The following is a 16,389-nucleotide window of genomic DNA, read 5'->3' as shown; positions in this document are numbered from 1 at the left end:
GCTGCACTTTCGCCTGATACCGGCCTTCGCGACAACCAACACGGCCCTTTCTGTGCTGCTTGCAGGCTACTCGCCCGTCTCTCCCCAGGCTTTCACCGCCGTCTACGCGTCAATCTGCGGCCTGAGCATCGGAGAGGGACTGTGTTCCTCCAGCCCAGTTCGCGCGCACGATGGAGACGCTGTTCGGGAAGAAGAAGAGTCGCCCTCGCCAGTCGTCTCTTTCAGCTCACGATTCTGAACGATCTCTGCGACCGACGTCCAATGCTTCCTTCGCTACTACTCGATCGGACACTAGCCGCCATTCCCGTCTTGCATCACTCTCCCCCCTCGAGGGTCAACATCCCCATCTCTCTAGTCTATCTCAGCACCTGCATCGTCTCGGAAGCACCGATGAATTTTACTTTCCTCGTCCCGAGAATGACGAAGAGATAGAAGCTCTCTTTCAGAACATCATGCGGCTGAGAGATCTCGGCGACTTACCCAGCCTCTCGACCGACCAGAAGTGGCATATCGTCCACAATGACGAGCACATTCGTTGGAAGGAGGAGAAGCAGCGAGAAGAACAGGCCAGGCGGCAAGTAGAGTCGGGCCAGCCTCCTGCTTTCGTTGAGGGCACCCCGGAATGGTACATCAAGAGGTTCGTCGACAAGACCGTTACGGCGAAGCAAGCATCAAGTCTACAAGTGTCTCTGCGGAGCAAGGAATTGTCGTAAGTCGTGAACGGAAGACAAACGTGAGTCCCGAGTCTGATTGTTCGTTTCAGCTGGTTCAAACATTTTGTCTCTCTTCAAGGCACGTCTGTGCTGGCGCAGACGCTCCAACACGTTAGCCGGAGGGCAGGACAGAGGTACAGTCCTTGCGTTTGACTTCACAGCGTAGCTCATGCTCGCTTGTAGGCGGAAGGATGAAATTGATCTTGAATATGAGGTTGCCAAGTGCATCAAGCAGATACTGAACCACCCGGTATGCACAGATGCTCGCAGCTCTCGATCTTTGCTCATATTCGTGGAAGTATTCCCTGAAAGATGGGATCACTCACCCGCAAATAGTCGGCCAGATCGCGTCGTCACTGAACACCCCGCATGTACCCACAAGGAAGACTATACTCGACGTGCTTGTCTTCCTTTTATACTGGCAAGAGGGGAGAGCACAGCAGCTAGTAGTCGATGCGCTGCAGGAACTCAGCACCGCAAATCACGAAGAGCCCACATGCTATGCTTACTGGTTCAAATCGCTCGAGACTGCCCTTGCTGGGCGGGGGAGGATGGGGACGCTAGTAGGCGCAAGCGACGAAGTGAAGAGACATGGCGGGATAGACAGTTCCCTCAATGACTACACAGTCAGTCAGACTGCTTACTATTTCTATGCGTCGCGAGCTAACTTTCGTTGCAGTTAGCGAACTTGTTCCTCATAAGGGGCCTTCTCGATAGCTTGGACGAATTTGAGCTTCGCGTCCATCACCGTGCGCAGATGGAAGCCGTGGGTTTGCGACGGGTCATGGCACTTTGTCAGACTTTCGGTGTCGCCGCTATCAATAAACAGCTGGAACTTATCCAGCAGATATTGGACGAAGATGACCGAAGGTTGAAGGAGCAGGTCGACGCCGAGACCTTGCGAGATTACACGAACTTGGAGGACGTATACAATGCGCTGAAGTCCAGGACGCAGGAGACGAAGGCTGGAAACTACTTCCTGTCTATGATGCAGCATTTGTTGCTCATACGAGAGGAAGGCCCCTCCCTTGTCCATTATTACCAGCTCATCGATACGCTCGTTACTGACATTGTGCTCGACAAACAACTCGGCCGTGCCGAGCAAAGACTAGGGCATTCAGTATCTCGGATCATTGCTCAGTTCAATGAGTCCGATCGATATCAGCACTTGGAGGACGAGCTTGCTAGAACACATGCTGCTGCTCTCCAGCTCCGCTTGGAAAAGGAGTCTCTGGAGGAGGAGGTTGCCCAAGGTAGCGACGGTCTCGTTGGTTCTCTCAAATCTCAAGTAGTGCGCCTGGAAGAGAAGCTCCAGGTGTCTCGGAACAACACTTCGAGGCTCCAGGGCCAGCTTGAGACACAGAAAGTTGGCTACGAGGAGCAGATCGCACAGCTGGAGGCGCAGATAATGGAGCTCTTCAGGATGTTGAAGGAGGTCGGCAAAGGCGTTAGCCAGATCTTCGACAATGCCGGTGCGATGGATCGCAAGACATTGATTGATACACTCGAGAAGCATTTCCAGCGGGATAAGACAATCAGCATTCTCGAGGGTCGCGATAAACGTCGACGACGCAAGCAGAATGGTGAGACAGCTGATGAAGGTTCGGACTATAGCGACGACGATACCCCAACACCGAAGAGATCTGCTAGCGGTAGGCGGCGCCGCACATCTGTCTCCAAGGGCATGTCCAAATCCTCAAAGGCCGCGCGTGAGTCCGAAGCGCATAATGGGAGGACATCCCAGTTCATGGATGCCGATGATGCCTTCGTACAAGAGCAGATACAACAGCAACTTGCGAAGGGCGCTGTGGTAAGTGTGTATGCTTAATTGTCGTTCGCGTTTACTTACTGTCTGCCATAGTACCCAGATCGAGCAGGCACAATCTCAAGTCCGAGGAGTATCAGAGGCTCACCACGCCGAAAAGATCCGTCGCGCCCTCTGTTAGGCGAGTTTGCCACACCTCCGTCGAAGCTGAGTAATGCCGTGGTGCCTCAGACCGAGGAAGTCGGGAGTATTAGCTCCGCGATGGATCAGGAAGAGCTGGAGAGTGAATCTGGCCTGTCGTCCTCTGCCAGGACCAATTCTTTTGCACCAACGGCCCCGACATCGGTCGGCTCTGCCATTTCCCTCGACCCTGATCGTCCTACAGTTCCTGGCTCATTGGCAGAGCAGCTGCGCAAGCAACTAGCTGCAAGAGGCCGACCACCATCGGAGACAAGTCCGCAAGGATCTCCAACATTGCCTACTCTTCCAGAGGAGGTGGATGTATATGGTATCCCCCACCCGTCGCAACAGTCATCGTATACGGACACTGGCACTGCCGATACCTCTTCGTCAGAAGCACCACCACCACCACCGCCTCCGCCTCCGCCTCCGCCCCCGCCCCCGCCTCCACCACCACCACCAGGCTCATTCGGGATTATCACAAATGGTGCCCAGGGACTCGCTCCGGGTCCTCCTCCGCCACCGCCGCCTCCACCACCTCCGCCGCCGCCTGGCGCCGACGGCCGCTCGATGGCTCCGCCCCCTCCCCCGCCACCGCCACCACCACCATCGGGGCGATCGCTTGCTGGATGGAAATCGCCAGCTGGTGTTTCCTCTTCGGGATCTACACTGAAAACAGGACTGTCATCAGCGGCAAGTTCGGCGCCTGGCTCTGCTCGGTCGTCGATGTTCCTTGGCGCGAACCTCAACAATATCCTATCTGCGCGCAAGGACCTATCTATCACCCCGGGTACCAAGATGAAACAGTTGCAATGGGATAAACTCCCGCAGCAGCAGGCCGTCAAGACCGTGTTCAATGAGGAGGAGGCTATCAAGGAAGAGGAGTGGGTACGCAAGTTGCAATCTGATGGCGTTTGGTCAGAAATGGAAGAGGATTTCAAAGCGAAACAGCTGGTCATCAATCTTATGGGTGAGTTTGCGAGCATCGCTTCAATTCGCCGTTGACATATTTGCTGCTAGCTAAGCAAAAACGGGCTGAACTCAAGAGTGTCCTCGATCCACAGACCAAAAAGCGCGTCGGTGCGTAACAGTTTAGGTTATTTTGTACATATTCACTCATGTAGATCGTCAGAAATCCTGATTCAGACCGTCAAAAGATTGCAGCCTGAGGAAATCGCCATGAAGATCCGTCATTTCGATCAAGAAGTTTGTACCCAGGTATTCTTGAGCGAGCTGAAGCCCGTCTTGCCAAATCCAGAGCAGGTAGCTTTTCATACTTTTTTACTTTCTGAACCGTACCTGACACTTACTTTAGGTCGGCAAACTGAATGTGTATCGAAATGCCGATGCGGAAGAACTAGCCGGGCTGCATCCTTCTGATCGTCTTATGGTACAGCTTATCAAGATTGACCGGTTAGCACCCCGTATCGAAGGCATGCTCTACAAGGTTGTTTTCGAAGAGACTTGGTCACTCCTTGATGACGTATGCATGTGCCTTTTCTCGTCGGAATCTTGACTGATGGAAACAGAGCGCTCGTAAATTGTCGGAGGCGGGTCATGCTTTGCTACATGCGAAGCACTTCAAGGAACTACTGAGTGTAAGCCATACAGGATAAGTTTTGCGCCTGGAGTTCTTATACAATCCCTCTAGCTCATCCTACTCATTGGTAATTATATGAATGGAACCGGTGTGAAAGGCGGTGCTTTTGGGTTCCGTGTGAGTAGTATCAACAAGGTTAGTGACTCCCCAGTGTCCTATGGCAATCAGTTCACGAAGCCGTCGAAACCTAGCTTGTAGACACAAAGTCGGTCCATAATACGACACTTCTGCACTTCTTGGAACGCACAGTCACAAAACACTTTCCGGATATGGAACAGTTCTTGGAAGAACTGGGCGCTCCGGCTGAAGCTTACAGAGGTATGTACTCTTTAGGTGCACAAGAAGCCACCACTGACATAGTCATATTCAAGTGAACTTGCAGGATGTGCGCAAGAGTCTCTCGGAATTGCGTGAAGGTCTCAAGGCGATACGGCAAGAATTAACCGAGCATTTCTCTGAGATCGAGCAGAGCGATAGATACGGCAAGCAGATGTGGTCATTCATCGGGCGTGCCACCGCTCAAGTTGAGGATCTGGTCGATGATGTCAATCATGCCGACGCGATATACACTGAGGTGGTCCGGTATTACGGCGAAGACGAGAAGTCTCTCAAATCGTCCGAATTTTACGGCATTTTCAAGACATTTGTGACCTCTTACAGGGTACGTCGACCGAGAGCAGCAAGTACTACTAGTGACTCACTTAGATGTAGAAATGCAAGGGGGACAATCAGAGCTTAGCAGAGGAGAAACTGGCGATGGAGAAGCGGAGGCAGGCGGCTGAGGAATCCAAAGCTCATAGGCAACGGGTAGCCGACGACAGCACTGTTCAAGAGAACGAGGATACCTCAGTACTCGACAATCTCCTGGAGAAGCTGCGGAATGGCGACAATGTGGGTCGTAAGACTCGTCGAACCCGACCTGGCATCGTCTCTCGAGTCAATGCGCCTCTGGCATTAAACACCGAGGCGCTCCTCCGCCCTGGAACCGGTACCGGCGATGACACTGTGGACATAGCGAAGGATATGCTTGCCCGCCTCAAAATGGACGGATTTGACGCGTTGCCGCCGGCATCGCCGACTAGCTCGAGTGCCTCGCGGAGGTCGCGTCGAAGGCAGGGATCAGCCTCCACTAGAAGTTCCGCTAGACAATGGATCGACGATGGAACTTTGACTGAGACTTCGGTCTCACAGGGCCAGGACGCACTGATGGCTGATGACTCTACTGTGGACGGTCTAGATACCATAGGTTCCGAGGCTGAGGTCGACGGTACGGAGACGGAAGCATGAGGTTTATACCCATCGCTGAATGGCTTACCTGGATTGCTACATATATTATTCATGTCGCGCATTTCTGCTTTCACGTCATCTCGCTTGTATAGCATGATTACATGTATATTAGTAGGTTGTAGACACTATTGGTTCATGCGTTTCTCCTATCGAGTGGGGTTGTGTATATGCGAGAAAACAAAATACAGAGGGCGCCATGGGCAATGGCCCAGCAATTACAACCTACTACATATGGAAAGGGCTCTGTGTAGATGCAAGCAGGACATTTTCGCGTATGTCCTAACGCCCGAGATCCCGACTTCAATCTTCAAAGGCGCGGCTTCGTTCGGAATTGACGAGTTGATTAGTATGCTAAGTATCAATGAGTATATTCCATGTATGCAATCACGAGTCGGCCGTGCATTAGCGAAACGTATCGTAAGCACAACAAGGACAGCTAAGATATAAGAAAGCATGGACAGCATTGGTGAAGACATTGTCCCAAGATGCACAAGGGTCCTTTCTTCTTGAAACAAAGGCGGAGAATCATATGGCATCACATCTTAGTCGACATGCATCCAGTGTCCTTTGACACCCAAGCGGCACTTTTCACAATCAGCCCGCGGACCCATGGTGAAGCGCTGTTTCCTACTTGTGTGTCCTGCATCTGACGATCCGTACATTGATGCAGGAGTGGCTGTAGGTGACGGCGTTGCGCCTTGCACTTGTATAGAGGGGATCTGGAGGTGTGGCTGCAGTCTTTGGGACACTAGAGGAATCGATGCGCTTGAGCGATTTTGGGTATGAGAGGTAGACGGGAATCCGCGCGGCTCAGAGAGAACGTCAATTCCATGACGAGTGGGAGGTGAGCAAGACATCGCTACGTCTCCATCTGACTGTACAGGAAAATGAAAGGTGCAACTCAGCTTTTGACATTGAAAACGCACCATTGCGACATCATGAGTGGCTATCCCTCCTTGTGTTAGGACACTCTTGACGTGTGTACAGCTATCTTCTACCAGAGCAACAGTAGGAGGCCCTTGTCCCTTTGGTAGCATCGGGCTGGCTATCCGCAAGCCCCCAGTCTGAGCTACCCAGTCGTCGGCAAAACCAGGATGCCGAGCGATGGGAATCGCGATAGAGGTATCCCCGCCAAATGCGGTGCGTTTCTGGCAAGCGAAGGATTGATATGAGCACACATGGATCGCCTCCGAGCGTCGCAGGAAATGATGGTAGCGTACGGACGGTCTTTCAAACGAGCTCGCCGATGCTGGCGAGCGCGCCCTCTTCGCTGGTTTCAAGGAGCCCGACATCGGACAGGAAGCTCGGCGTGAGTCTGTCGACGGTATCGCGTCAACGTCCATTGCGACTGGGTTGGGCCTGTTTCCTGAGACTGAATCCAGTAGCAATACCAGCATAAGTTGTTTTGCAGCCACAATGTTGTTCAGGCCCGTGGCGAGCTTGAGAAGAGCATAGCCCAAGTACGGCGGCTGGTGGTATATATCAGAGCCGCTCGGGTAGACGCCCACCGGAGTGGCGAAAGGAGGCAAAGCCAATTAAATATCGATTGTCCCGGGCTTGACGCTCACCACCACCACCTCTCAACCCTTGCTTTGTCGACAATCACACACGTAGAAAACGTGTGGAGGTGGAAGGTGATTTCAATGGTTACAGCCGCTTTGAGTTGTTACCAAATTGTGACCCGCTGCTCCCAAGTAACGTCGGAGTCCGGCGCAAGCCGGAATGGTAGAGTGCACGATAGTCGGAGCATTCACTAATCATATACATCATTATTACAGGCCAAACCCAATCCAAAAAGCCGTAAGGAAGATCTGCCGTAATGACGACGGTACTATACATCAACCCTCCACCGGACCACTCCTTCGTTGTTCGCAACATCGCAGATTCACGATCTAGCGACTAGAAGAAATCATCAGCTATACATGGCAGGACAATGTCAAGTTCTCTTTCACCTGCGCCGACCGACAATGCAGCGGTGCATGATTGACGACGTAATAGAGCCTTTCAAGGCTTAAGTTTATCAATTGGGCATCACTGGAGCGTTTTCCTTCCCCTGCACAAGTCTGTCAATGTAAAAGTAAGCGCATCAGAGAATCAGAGGACTTACGGCGAACCAGCTGCCCCAACGCTTTAAGGAAGTACCTTCGTTTCCTGCGGCCTTGCTCACATCCCCCAGAACTCCCGTTTTCCGCTCGATGTTGGAGACATCACCTAAGGCTCGCTGGCACTTGCACTTCGAGAGCTTCTCAGTCAGGACGCAGTTGATGCGTCTAGCATCCTCGAGGACTTCGTAGGACGCTTGCTCCTGGAGGGCCTGGACCTGGTCAAGGAGAACCTTGTTCTGTTCCTTAGCGTGCTGCAAACGGGTCACGGTATCTTCGTAACAGTCCTGAAGAGCTGCTTCTTTGGGCAAGAGGGTCTCGACGTGCTTGTCCGCCATTGCTTTCGCCTCGCTTAGCTCTACGTTTACGGCGATCAGCTTCTCGTTGTCCGCTGTCAACTGGATCTTCTCCTGAATGAGAAGCTTGTTCTCGGTGGCAAGTTGGCTCCTCTCAGCGGCCAGCTGCCTGTTTGCTGAGGCGGCCTTTGCCGTTGCTGCGACCAGTCCCTCATTTGCCTTCACCAACTTCGTGTTCTCCTTCACCAGCTTATCCTTCTCAGCGATGATATCCTTCTTCTCCTTGGCGACCTTGATTACCTTCTTCCTGTACCCGTCCGATTCGCGCTGAACGGTGTACTGGGTGTGCTCCAGTTCCGCGATATGGTCTTCGAGCGCCTGCTTGTCCTTTTTGAACTCCTCGCATCTCTTGCACAGACTGTCCATGAGCTCGGCAGTCGTCAACTCAAGTTCCGTCTTGACATTGCTTCTCTTGTTGCGCCCCTGTTGACCGCGCTCAAGATCGTTGCGCAAGTCATCAATCTCAGCGGTGAGGGCTAGTGTGTTCTTCCGCTCATGCTCGTATTGATCAAGCGTCTTGTTCCTGTCCTCCTGCATGGAGACGAGCTGGCTGCGCAACCTACTGATCTCTTCCTGTGCGTCCGCATACATCGCACGAGATTCGTCGAGCTCCGTAGTCAAGACCTCGATTCGTTCAAGGCGCTCGCAAGCGAGACTGTCAGCCTCTGTAGCCCTATTCACGGCTACATCCTTCTCTGTCCGTTCTGAGGTGATGACCCCCTCAGCGACTGCCAAGGCTTCGTGCGCGTTCACAAGCTCCCGATTACGGCGATCGACGTCCTCGGCGAGTGAATCATGCTGGCTTCGAAGTTCTGCGAGAGACGCGCGTGCAGTATCGAGCTCTGAGACCTTGACGATTACTGCGCCCTTGGTTCGGGCGAGCTCGATGGCGGTGACCTTGCCGGCATCCTCAAGCTCAGTGATGCGCTGCTGCAGACTGGAGACGGCCATGCCTGCGTCGACGAGAGAGGCACTCTTGGCGTGCAGTTCGTGCTCGAGGTCCTTGCGACTAGCGTCGGCGGCTGACAGCCGTCTAGACAAGTCGTGCTCCTTGGCTTCTGCGTCTGCAAGGCGGCGGAGGGCGTCGGACAGGGCACCCCGCTCCTTCGCGAGCGCTGCCGCGGTGGCAGACCCTGCCTCGAGGAGCGATTCATGCTCAGCTCGGACACTGGTGAGGGCTGCTGCTAGTTCAATGGCGCGCTGCTTCTCTACGTCAACCTCTTGCTTGGCCTCGTTGAGTCTGTCCAGAAGCGCGTCTCGCGAAGCCGTACACGGCCACAGACTTGCACCGAGTTCCTTGACCTTGCTGTTGAGGGTGCCAGCCCGCTGCGATTCGGCAGCCAAAGCAGACCGCGCCTTCGTCAACTGCTGCTCTGCATTCTCGAAGATGCGCACTTGGCCTTCTAGCTCGCTGTATCTTGCCTGCTTTGCGCCCAGGTCTTTACGCAGAGAAAGGAGCTCGATGGCTCGGTCAGCCACCGATTGCTCCAGTGACTTGACTTGCTCCTCGAGTAATGCGCGCCGAGCCTGCTCTTTACCTAGTGTCTCGGTTGCGTTTTCCAGCTGAGTTGCGATCGAGGCGTTGCGACCACGTAGACCTGCGATAGTGCCGTCGAGTTCGGTGCCTCGTCCCCGTTCGCAACCAAGATCGGCGCGGGCTTGCTGGAGTTCGGAGACAAGATGAGCCTTGGAGGTGAGGATCTCAATGATGCGGTGCTGGAAAGGTGAGATGAGGTCGCTTGTTGTGTCCTCGCGGAGGCGATGGTAGCTATTGGCCTTAATGCCGAGTAGCTTCTCGGCCTCCTGAAGTTCGCTAAGGGCGCGGGCGCCAGGACGCAAGAGCTGCAGATACCCGAGAAGCGTGGTACTGTGCTTCTAAACGCCGCCATGCGTCAATATGACTATAGACTTGTAAGGAATACTTATCACTTACTGTTCCGTTCGCCATTCTTGGAGAGGAGAGTCCCGGATTGCTGATACACCTAGCGAAGTCAGGGTTACGGCGGTAAGACATGTCGATGAACGTGCACGCTGCGCGTATGGGGGACTTGAGGTGATGGTGGACAGAAAACTGAAATACCAACACAGCCAAATGGCTGACTGCCGAGGCTGACTATTTGCATGCTGACTTGGAGACGAGTTTGTACGATACTTCAGGATCAGACTGGCAGTCATAACTCGTACACATCGCGGTAGCAGCCCTTCATCATGTATTAAACGGACTAAGCCGCTGTCGTTGTGGCAAATTGCACCTGACGGGTGCGTTCGATGATCTGAGGGCATGATATTATGACTGGATGAACCTGTGGCCTCTTAGGGCTACCAGGATCTTGCCAAACGAACTTTAAACATTCGGAAAGGGGAAACGCGGACGCAAAGGAATACAAACAGCACAATCTCGCCTGGTTGTACTTGTAGCCAAATTGTAGCAGTTGCATCAACGATATACAGTGGCCAAATGTTCGCGGCGCCATGATGTCGCAAATTCCACGGAAGTAGCGAGGAGTCTTGCGCACTTTCAGGACGAATACTGTATGAGGTGGGATGGTAATATTTCGACCGGTACCAAAGTGTCTACTTCTACATTTTTTCTTCGTTCTACAATATTGTACAACAACGAAAGCGGCAGACAAGAGCGTACAAAATTTATACATCCGGGGGAATTGAATGAATCAACATCCGTATTTGACTGCACATAATCTCTTACGCTACTCATCCCTGAACATGGAGGCCACCACGCGGGAGCTTCGGTTCATCGGCCTCGTACGGCTCGCCCGTCTCCTCACGCATGAGATCGTTGATCCAGGCGCCTTTGGGCTGCAACCGCACGCCGCGGCTCACATACATAACGGCGAGGTACATCCACGCCGCTGCGTTGCCCACCGTGCCGACTTCGTCGCTGACGTGCGTCCGCGCATATTCGGACATAGTGTCGTACAGCTCGTCATCGGTGACGAGGTTGAAGATGTGCTTCGCGACCGCTTCGTTGTCACCCGGCTCGCAGAGGAAGCCGCTCTTGCCGTCGACGATCTGCAGCGGGATACCACCCGTGCGACACGCGATGACAGGCTTGCCGGTGTGGAGTGCCTCGGAGACCTTGACCTCGAAGCCCTCCCGAGTCGATAGCTGCAATGCAACCTTGGAGTTTGCCATGAGCGCGTTGAGGACTGTCAAGGGCATAGGTGAGTAAGTAAAGCTCCTCGCATCCAAATAAGGTAACCTACGCTGGTCGCTCGGCGGACACCTCATCACTACGATGTCGGATGCATACTCATGGTACTTCGTGTTGATGAGAGAGATGATCTGGTCATAGATGATGCTGGCATCGGGGTCGTCCACGGCACCATGGCCGCATATCAGCAGCTGCGGCACCTCATTATCGGACACTTTGCCCTTCGCAAGGGCGCGGAAGCGCGCGTACGAGTCAATCACGTTCGGGATGCCCTTCGACGGGTCGAAGCGCGCGATCTGCACGATGTATTCTCGCGCGGGCCACGCAAGCTCGTTCATCTTGTCTTTGACGCACAGTGAGCGGAACTCGTTCATGTAGAATTGAGAATCCCACGGGGCGAGATGCTTGTTCAGACCATCCAGCCTGTATACACGACTGGTGAGAAACCGAGCTGCGCCCTCGCACCCAATCGAACACGCACCAATCTGTTGCAGCGCCGAGAAGGGCAAGCTTCTGCGGAGGCACATCATGGGGGACAAATTTGTTCACAGGATGACTGATGAACATGTCCGAATGTTGAATGTTGTTCCAGAGGTACTGCCAAACCTCATGCTGCGGCGAACCCTGTACGCTGACCAAGTCGCTACGGATCTCAATATGCGAACGGTAAATGATCGGCACGTCAGGGCGAACGCGTCTGATCAACGGGATCAAGCCAGGCATTTGCGGGTCATCTGCAATGAGCACACATCAATGTGAGCGCGCGCCCTACAGCCATGACAAAAGATCGTCACACACCGACGAAGGCGATATCGACACCCCCTTTAGCAAGGGGGCCGCCCTCGGCTGTCCAACGCAGACCGTTCTTGAGAATCCATTGGTCGAATTGGTCCTTCTGTTCCTGAGTCAACCGCAAGCTTGGGTCCGCCACGCCTTGAAGAATATTGTGGTTGTTCTTCGTCGTCCGGAACACGGACGGCGATGGGTTCGGCACGTACCTGTTCGACACACGCGACCAATTAGTATTACATTGCAAAAACACTAGACAGATCGCGGAAGCAAGAGAAGGACAGGATGGGCTAGGATAGGCAGTTGCGGACGAATTCGCGGACGGGACTTACCAGGCAGCGTCTACGTCGAGCGCACTGAAGAACCGGATGAGCGCGTGACGCATCTATATGCAGAAGTCGCGTCTTAGTATATACTCTTCACACAAATGGCGTCAAACTAAAGATTGAATACTCACGAGAGCGACACCTCCTGAGAGCATCGGAATGTATTGTCAGCACCGCGACACGGGATTGCCCATTAAGGCGTTCGTGTAGGACGAAGCGAGCACCGATCACGGAGCATGAATATAGACAGAACGGGGTTGTCAATTTCCGCACACACAAGAGGTCATGGGGATGCGGGGTACCATTACAGTACCCCACACTCGCACAGGAAAGACGCTCACCGCCTTGGGGGGTAGACGAAAAGAAGCCAATCTTGATCTTCTTCTCCCGCAGCTCGTCCGCGAGTTTGATGACGGCATTCCACGTGCCCTTGTATACCGACTTGCGGTATTCGTCGAGGTCATCGATTAGATGAATCTTGCCTCCTGCATCGACGGCGACTTGGTTGCGGGGGCCAATACTCAAGCGCGGGTTGTTGCCAGGGCCGAAGTACATGATACATTTCCGGGCGGCAGAGTCAGCTTGCTCATCAACTGTGCGCGGGATTGGAAGCTTGTTCTCTGCGTTGGCAGTGAGCTTGCTTCCGTCCTGAAGTTGTCCAGGGTCGATATACACAGTCGGGGTCTCCGAACCAGAGGGGACATAAGAACCCGTTGTGGACGATATACGATGCTTGATGTTCGGGCGAGTGATGGAGTCAGTGTGGTACGGCTTGATGTTGAAGACTATAGGGACTATGTCCAAGTCAAGCCATAACCGGGTGCAGAGGTTCGGCGCCTGGAGGCAGCGAGCTGTAGTGACCCTCGCGGGGAGCGAGATAACGACGTGCGTACCTCTCGGAGAAGACTGAGGGTGACACCAGCACCGAGGAACTTGCAGAGGTGCTCTGTAGAGAACTTGCGAAGCGTATCGAGGACGTGCTTCTCGATAGAGGCAGCCTGCTTTACAGGATCGTTGGGGTCGTAAGGGACGACGGAGGATGCAAAATCCGTGTTATAGACTGAGTCGTGGATGGACATGGCGACCTCAAAAGCAGTATTGTTGTTGATGATCGTGCCTGCTATACCGGCCCACATGGGCTGAGGCACCGCGGAATTAGGTGAAGTGAGATTGCTCTACGAGCACTCGCGCACCTGAAGGCTAGTGTAGGCCGCAACATTGGGCCTGTCCGGCCCTGCGACACTAGAGAGCCTGCGCCTCGCCGCGACGGAGCTCTTGGATTCGAATTGGTGGGGAGGTGCCATGGTATACAGACGAGAGAGAAGGAGTGAAGGCCAGTAGGGTGCAACTTATAAGAGGGCGGAGATGCGAGTGGGAAGGTAGGAAATCCAGAAAGGGGATAGAAGGCACAGATGGCGCGTCTGTCTGGGGAGTGCAGGTAAGGGACAGTATTATGTCACACTCACGTCACAGCAGCCACTCGCCGACTCCACGCCCGGCCAGACCACCCTCGCCGCCGTCCTCGCTGTCGTGCCGTCCGTGGGCGCACGGGGAGGGATATATTCCGCACATGAACCACTGCTGACCATCAACGTTTCAACGGCCGGAGCATCCGCGACGCAGATGCGCATTGCCCACAGCGCAGTCCCGCTCGCTCGCAGAAACCAGTAGACACACCTAGACCCTCTTTTCGCCGCCCAGATTGGCAGCTTGATTCCGCTCATCAGCGATGCTCGTGCGCAGACACATTCCGCGGCTCCCAGGTCATGAGAACAACGTCATCCAAAGCAGGCCAGTCCTCTCCAGCCGAACATCATGTGTGCTTTGTATCCAGAGCAGGGACGCACCATGGCAATGGCCACGATGACGAGTCACTCAGTAACGTGTTGCGTTCTTTGTGGGAGCAGACAATATGTGGAAGACGCTACCTGTTCGCAGTTTGTCTTCTGGTGGGTTCTCTGCGTGGCAGAAGCTAGCCATATCTGACATGCAGCCCAATCTGAGTGAGACATCGTCTGATGCGAAGACCCTGCGGCGGTCTTTCGAATTCAAGAAGTTGCCAGCGGAGTTACAGCGTAGTCCACGGCGATGCTTGCTGGTTGTATGCGCCCAGCATTCCTTGTGAGATAGTGATAGTTGACATACGCAGCACGCCAGAAATCATAGAAGATGGTCTCTTCATTTACGTCTGAGAATAAGTTACGAGGGTCTCGAGAAATTACACCACACCACGGCAGAAACATGGCGGGAAGAGGAAGAGGCCAAGGTTGCTCGTTGATCGTACTGGGTGACCAGTGCGTGACACAGCCGTGGCTTGACGCGTGACATGACCGACGGGAGGGGAAGGCCCGCGACCGCGACCGCTAACGTTCCCTTGTCGTCGACCGCGACGATGTCCAAGCCATCCAGATTGCGTCCACCATTCACTCAGCCGCAGCCTCGGCAGGCCTACCATCACAACCATGCTTACGCCTCTTCCTCTTACTCGCGTGCAACGTACCCTGCATTCCTGCCTCTCAAGGACACCGCCCGCCTGCAGCTCACATGTGCTGGCCGCGGGCTCCTGGACGCGTTTCGCTGGGACATTGTCGTCCGCCTAGCTGCCAGGTACGTTCTTTCTGACCATCGCCTCTCAGCCTCAGTCTCACAGGAACAACATCGCCTTGCCAGCGACCCCGAGATTCGTGCGAACATATTCAAATCCCTCGTTCTCAATGCCCTCGCGTTGTCATCCATATATGCTTTTGACCTGCTCCTTCTCCCTCTCGGCGAGCGTCACTGGCTCCGACGCAACATAGGCTGGGCATATCAGGCTTTCTGGCTTCTTCCTGTCGTCGGCGTCTCGCTCTATCTCAATGTGAGTACCATTTTACCTCCGCACGCGCGTCGCGTCTTCCATAGCGTGAGCTGTCCTGTCAAATGCAACAAGTACCTGGAAGGAGGCCAAAACCAGTATGTGTACACCAGGGAGATTGTGCGGCTTCTTACTACGTACGGCACATTGAATGGTGCTTCCTGCATACAAATGTAGAACCATCTGCCCCGATCTTACAATCGCCACCTCCGGTCACCCTTCACTTCCCGCGTTCGGCCCCGTCGCTTGTACTGAAGTTCACCCACAGAATACTTGGTGTACCCTCATCGCCAAGCGCACTTTCGCACTCCAGCATGGTCCCCGTGCGGGCGCGTCGCCACCCGCGACGTACACTGGACTCCTGACTGCGCTCGCCACCTCTGCATACGGCGTGCTCATGGTGCTCACCTCCGTCGTCTTATCCCTCGCACTCTCGCGCGTGCCCGTCGCGGGCCCACCCGTGGGCTTCGCGTTCCTCTGCTGGGTCGACGCGTGAGTAGGTGACCGCCTTCCTCCCGCCGGCCCCCGCGCTAACCGCATCGACGATAGCTATTATTGCTTCGAGTAAGTACCATTCATCAAGGTGCCGTGCATGCATGCGTGAGAATGGTTCACGGCTCAGGTACTGTTGATAGGCATGTCTGGATAGCACGGGGGCTATCGCTAGCACGGCGCGTGCGGCATCTGGAGGAGCGTTGGGCATACTACTTCGCCTTTGGTGCGCTTCACGTGCGCTGTTTTCTTCATGTTCCGGCTCACGCTTTGCAGGCCTCCCTTCTGCCGCCTTGTGCATGTGGGGCAGCAGCCTCGCCAACGCGGCGCTTTTTGCACTGGTATTTCCTGGAGTGCGTCAAGCCTCTTTGCTTACCCCGTTTCAGTGCTAACCCCAGACCACAGTACATCATCATGGCAATGCACGCGCGTCCCGTCCCACTTGATCCGTACAACTCGCTCTCTGCAGCGTCGGACGCGAACGACGATGTGCTGCACCCGCACCCGCTCGTGCCCATCCGCATCCCCGTCTTTGCGCTGGTGTTATGGCTCAATGACTGGGTCGTGCGTATACTTACACTTGGCGGTGGGCGGGCCGCACGCGCAGGGCAGATGAGTGCACATCGACGAATGCTGAGCGACGCTGCGGAGAGCGTGGAGGAAGGAGAGGTAGTTGAGCTTACCCCCGTGAACAGCGCTGGCATTGGACCGTCATCGAGATCAGCTACAGGTCGCGCGCGGACTAAGGTGGGC

The 16,389-nt window shown here is 54.5% G+C and overlaps 4 protein-coding genes across 4 annotated transcripts; 2 read left to right on the top strand and 2 right to left on the bottom strand.

The window, feature by feature from the left end:
• Positions 1–170: 170 nt before the first annotated feature.
• Positions 171–5,696, top strand: POSPLADRAFT_1073190 (hypothetical protein; the record flags this gene model as incomplete). Its single annotated transcript, XM_024482577.1, has 14 exons — positions 171–709; positions 764–847; positions 897–963; positions 1,013–1,339; positions 1,393–2,523; positions 2,575–3,628; positions 3,679–3,738; positions 3,791–3,921; positions 3,974–4,141; positions 4,188–4,256; positions 4,310–4,393; positions 4,450–4,576; positions 4,630–4,919; positions 4,970–5,696. 14 exons carry the CDS (start codon positions 171–173, stop codon positions 5,543–5,545), a joined length of 4,707 nt encoding a protein of 1,568 aa, XP_024341575.1. The 3' UTR covers positions 5,546–5,696.
• A 391-nt stretch (positions 5,697–6,087) lies between these two features.
• On the bottom strand, positions 6,088–10,017 carry POSPLADRAFT_1133683 (hypothetical protein; the record flags this gene model as incomplete). Its single annotated transcript, XM_024484386.1, has 7 exons — positions 6,088–6,264; positions 6,472–6,693; positions 6,724–7,014; positions 7,322–7,444; positions 7,498–7,608; positions 7,653–9,845; positions 9,937–10,017. The coding sequence occupies 7 exons, from the start codon at positions 10,015–10,017 to the stop codon at positions 6,088–6,090; spliced, it is 3,198 nt and encodes a 1,065-aa protein (XP_024341574.1).
• Positions 10,018–10,530: 513 nt separating this feature from the next.
• POSPLADRAFT_1038799 (glycosyltransferase family 4 protein) lies at positions 10,531–13,680 on the bottom strand. Its single transcript, XM_024477447.1, has 9 exons — positions 13,484–13,680; positions 13,184–13,429; positions 12,632–13,127; positions 12,422–12,435; positions 12,297–12,349; positions 11,974–12,173; positions 11,657–11,909; positions 11,228–11,598; positions 10,531–11,170 (listed from the first exon to the last, which is right to left on the bottom strand). The coding sequence occupies exons 1-9, from the start codon at positions 13,592–13,594 to the stop codon at positions 10,716–10,718; spliced, it is 2,199 nt and encodes a 732-aa protein (XP_024341573.1). The 5' UTR covers positions 13,595–13,680; the 3' UTR covers positions 10,531–10,715.
• A 936-nt stretch (positions 13,681–14,616) lies between these two features.
• Positions 14,617–16,382, top strand: POSPLADRAFT_1044233 (hypothetical protein; the record flags this gene model as incomplete). The annotated part of the gene is made up of 7 exons (XM_024478495.1): positions 14,617–14,897; positions 14,961–15,147; positions 15,413–15,636; positions 15,780–15,862; positions 15,913–15,989; positions 16,042–16,305; positions 16,332–16,382. 7 exons carry the CDS (start codon positions 14,617–14,619, stop codon positions 16,380–16,382), a joined length of 1,167 nt encoding a protein of 388 aa, XP_024341572.1.
• Between the last annotated feature and the right edge of the window lie 7 nt (positions 16,383–16,389).

This window comes from Postia placenta (genome assembly GCF_002117355.1).
Source record: "Postia placenta MAD-698-R-SB12 unplaced genomic scaffold POSPLAscaffold_3, whole genome shotgun sequence".
Lineage (NCBI taxonomy): Eukaryota > Fungi > Basidiomycota > Agaricomycetes > Polyporales > Adustoporiaceae > Rhodonia > Rhodonia placenta.
This window is presented reverse-complemented; position numbering and strand designations above follow the sequence as displayed.

Coding starts and splice junctions, on each gene's coding strand:
- POSPLADRAFT_1038799 (XM_024477447.1), bottom strand. CDS start 13,594: ATGGCACCTCCCCACCAATTCGAATCCAAGAGCTCCGTCGCGGCGAGG. Junction 13,128..13,183: donor CCCTCAGTCTTCTCCGAGAG/GTACGCACGTCG, acceptor CGCTGCCTCCAG/GCGCCGAACCTCTGCACCCG. Junction 11,910..11,973: donor TGTCGATATCGCCTTCGTCG/GTGTGTGACGAT, acceptor TGCTCATTGCAG/ATGACCCGCAAATGCCTGGC.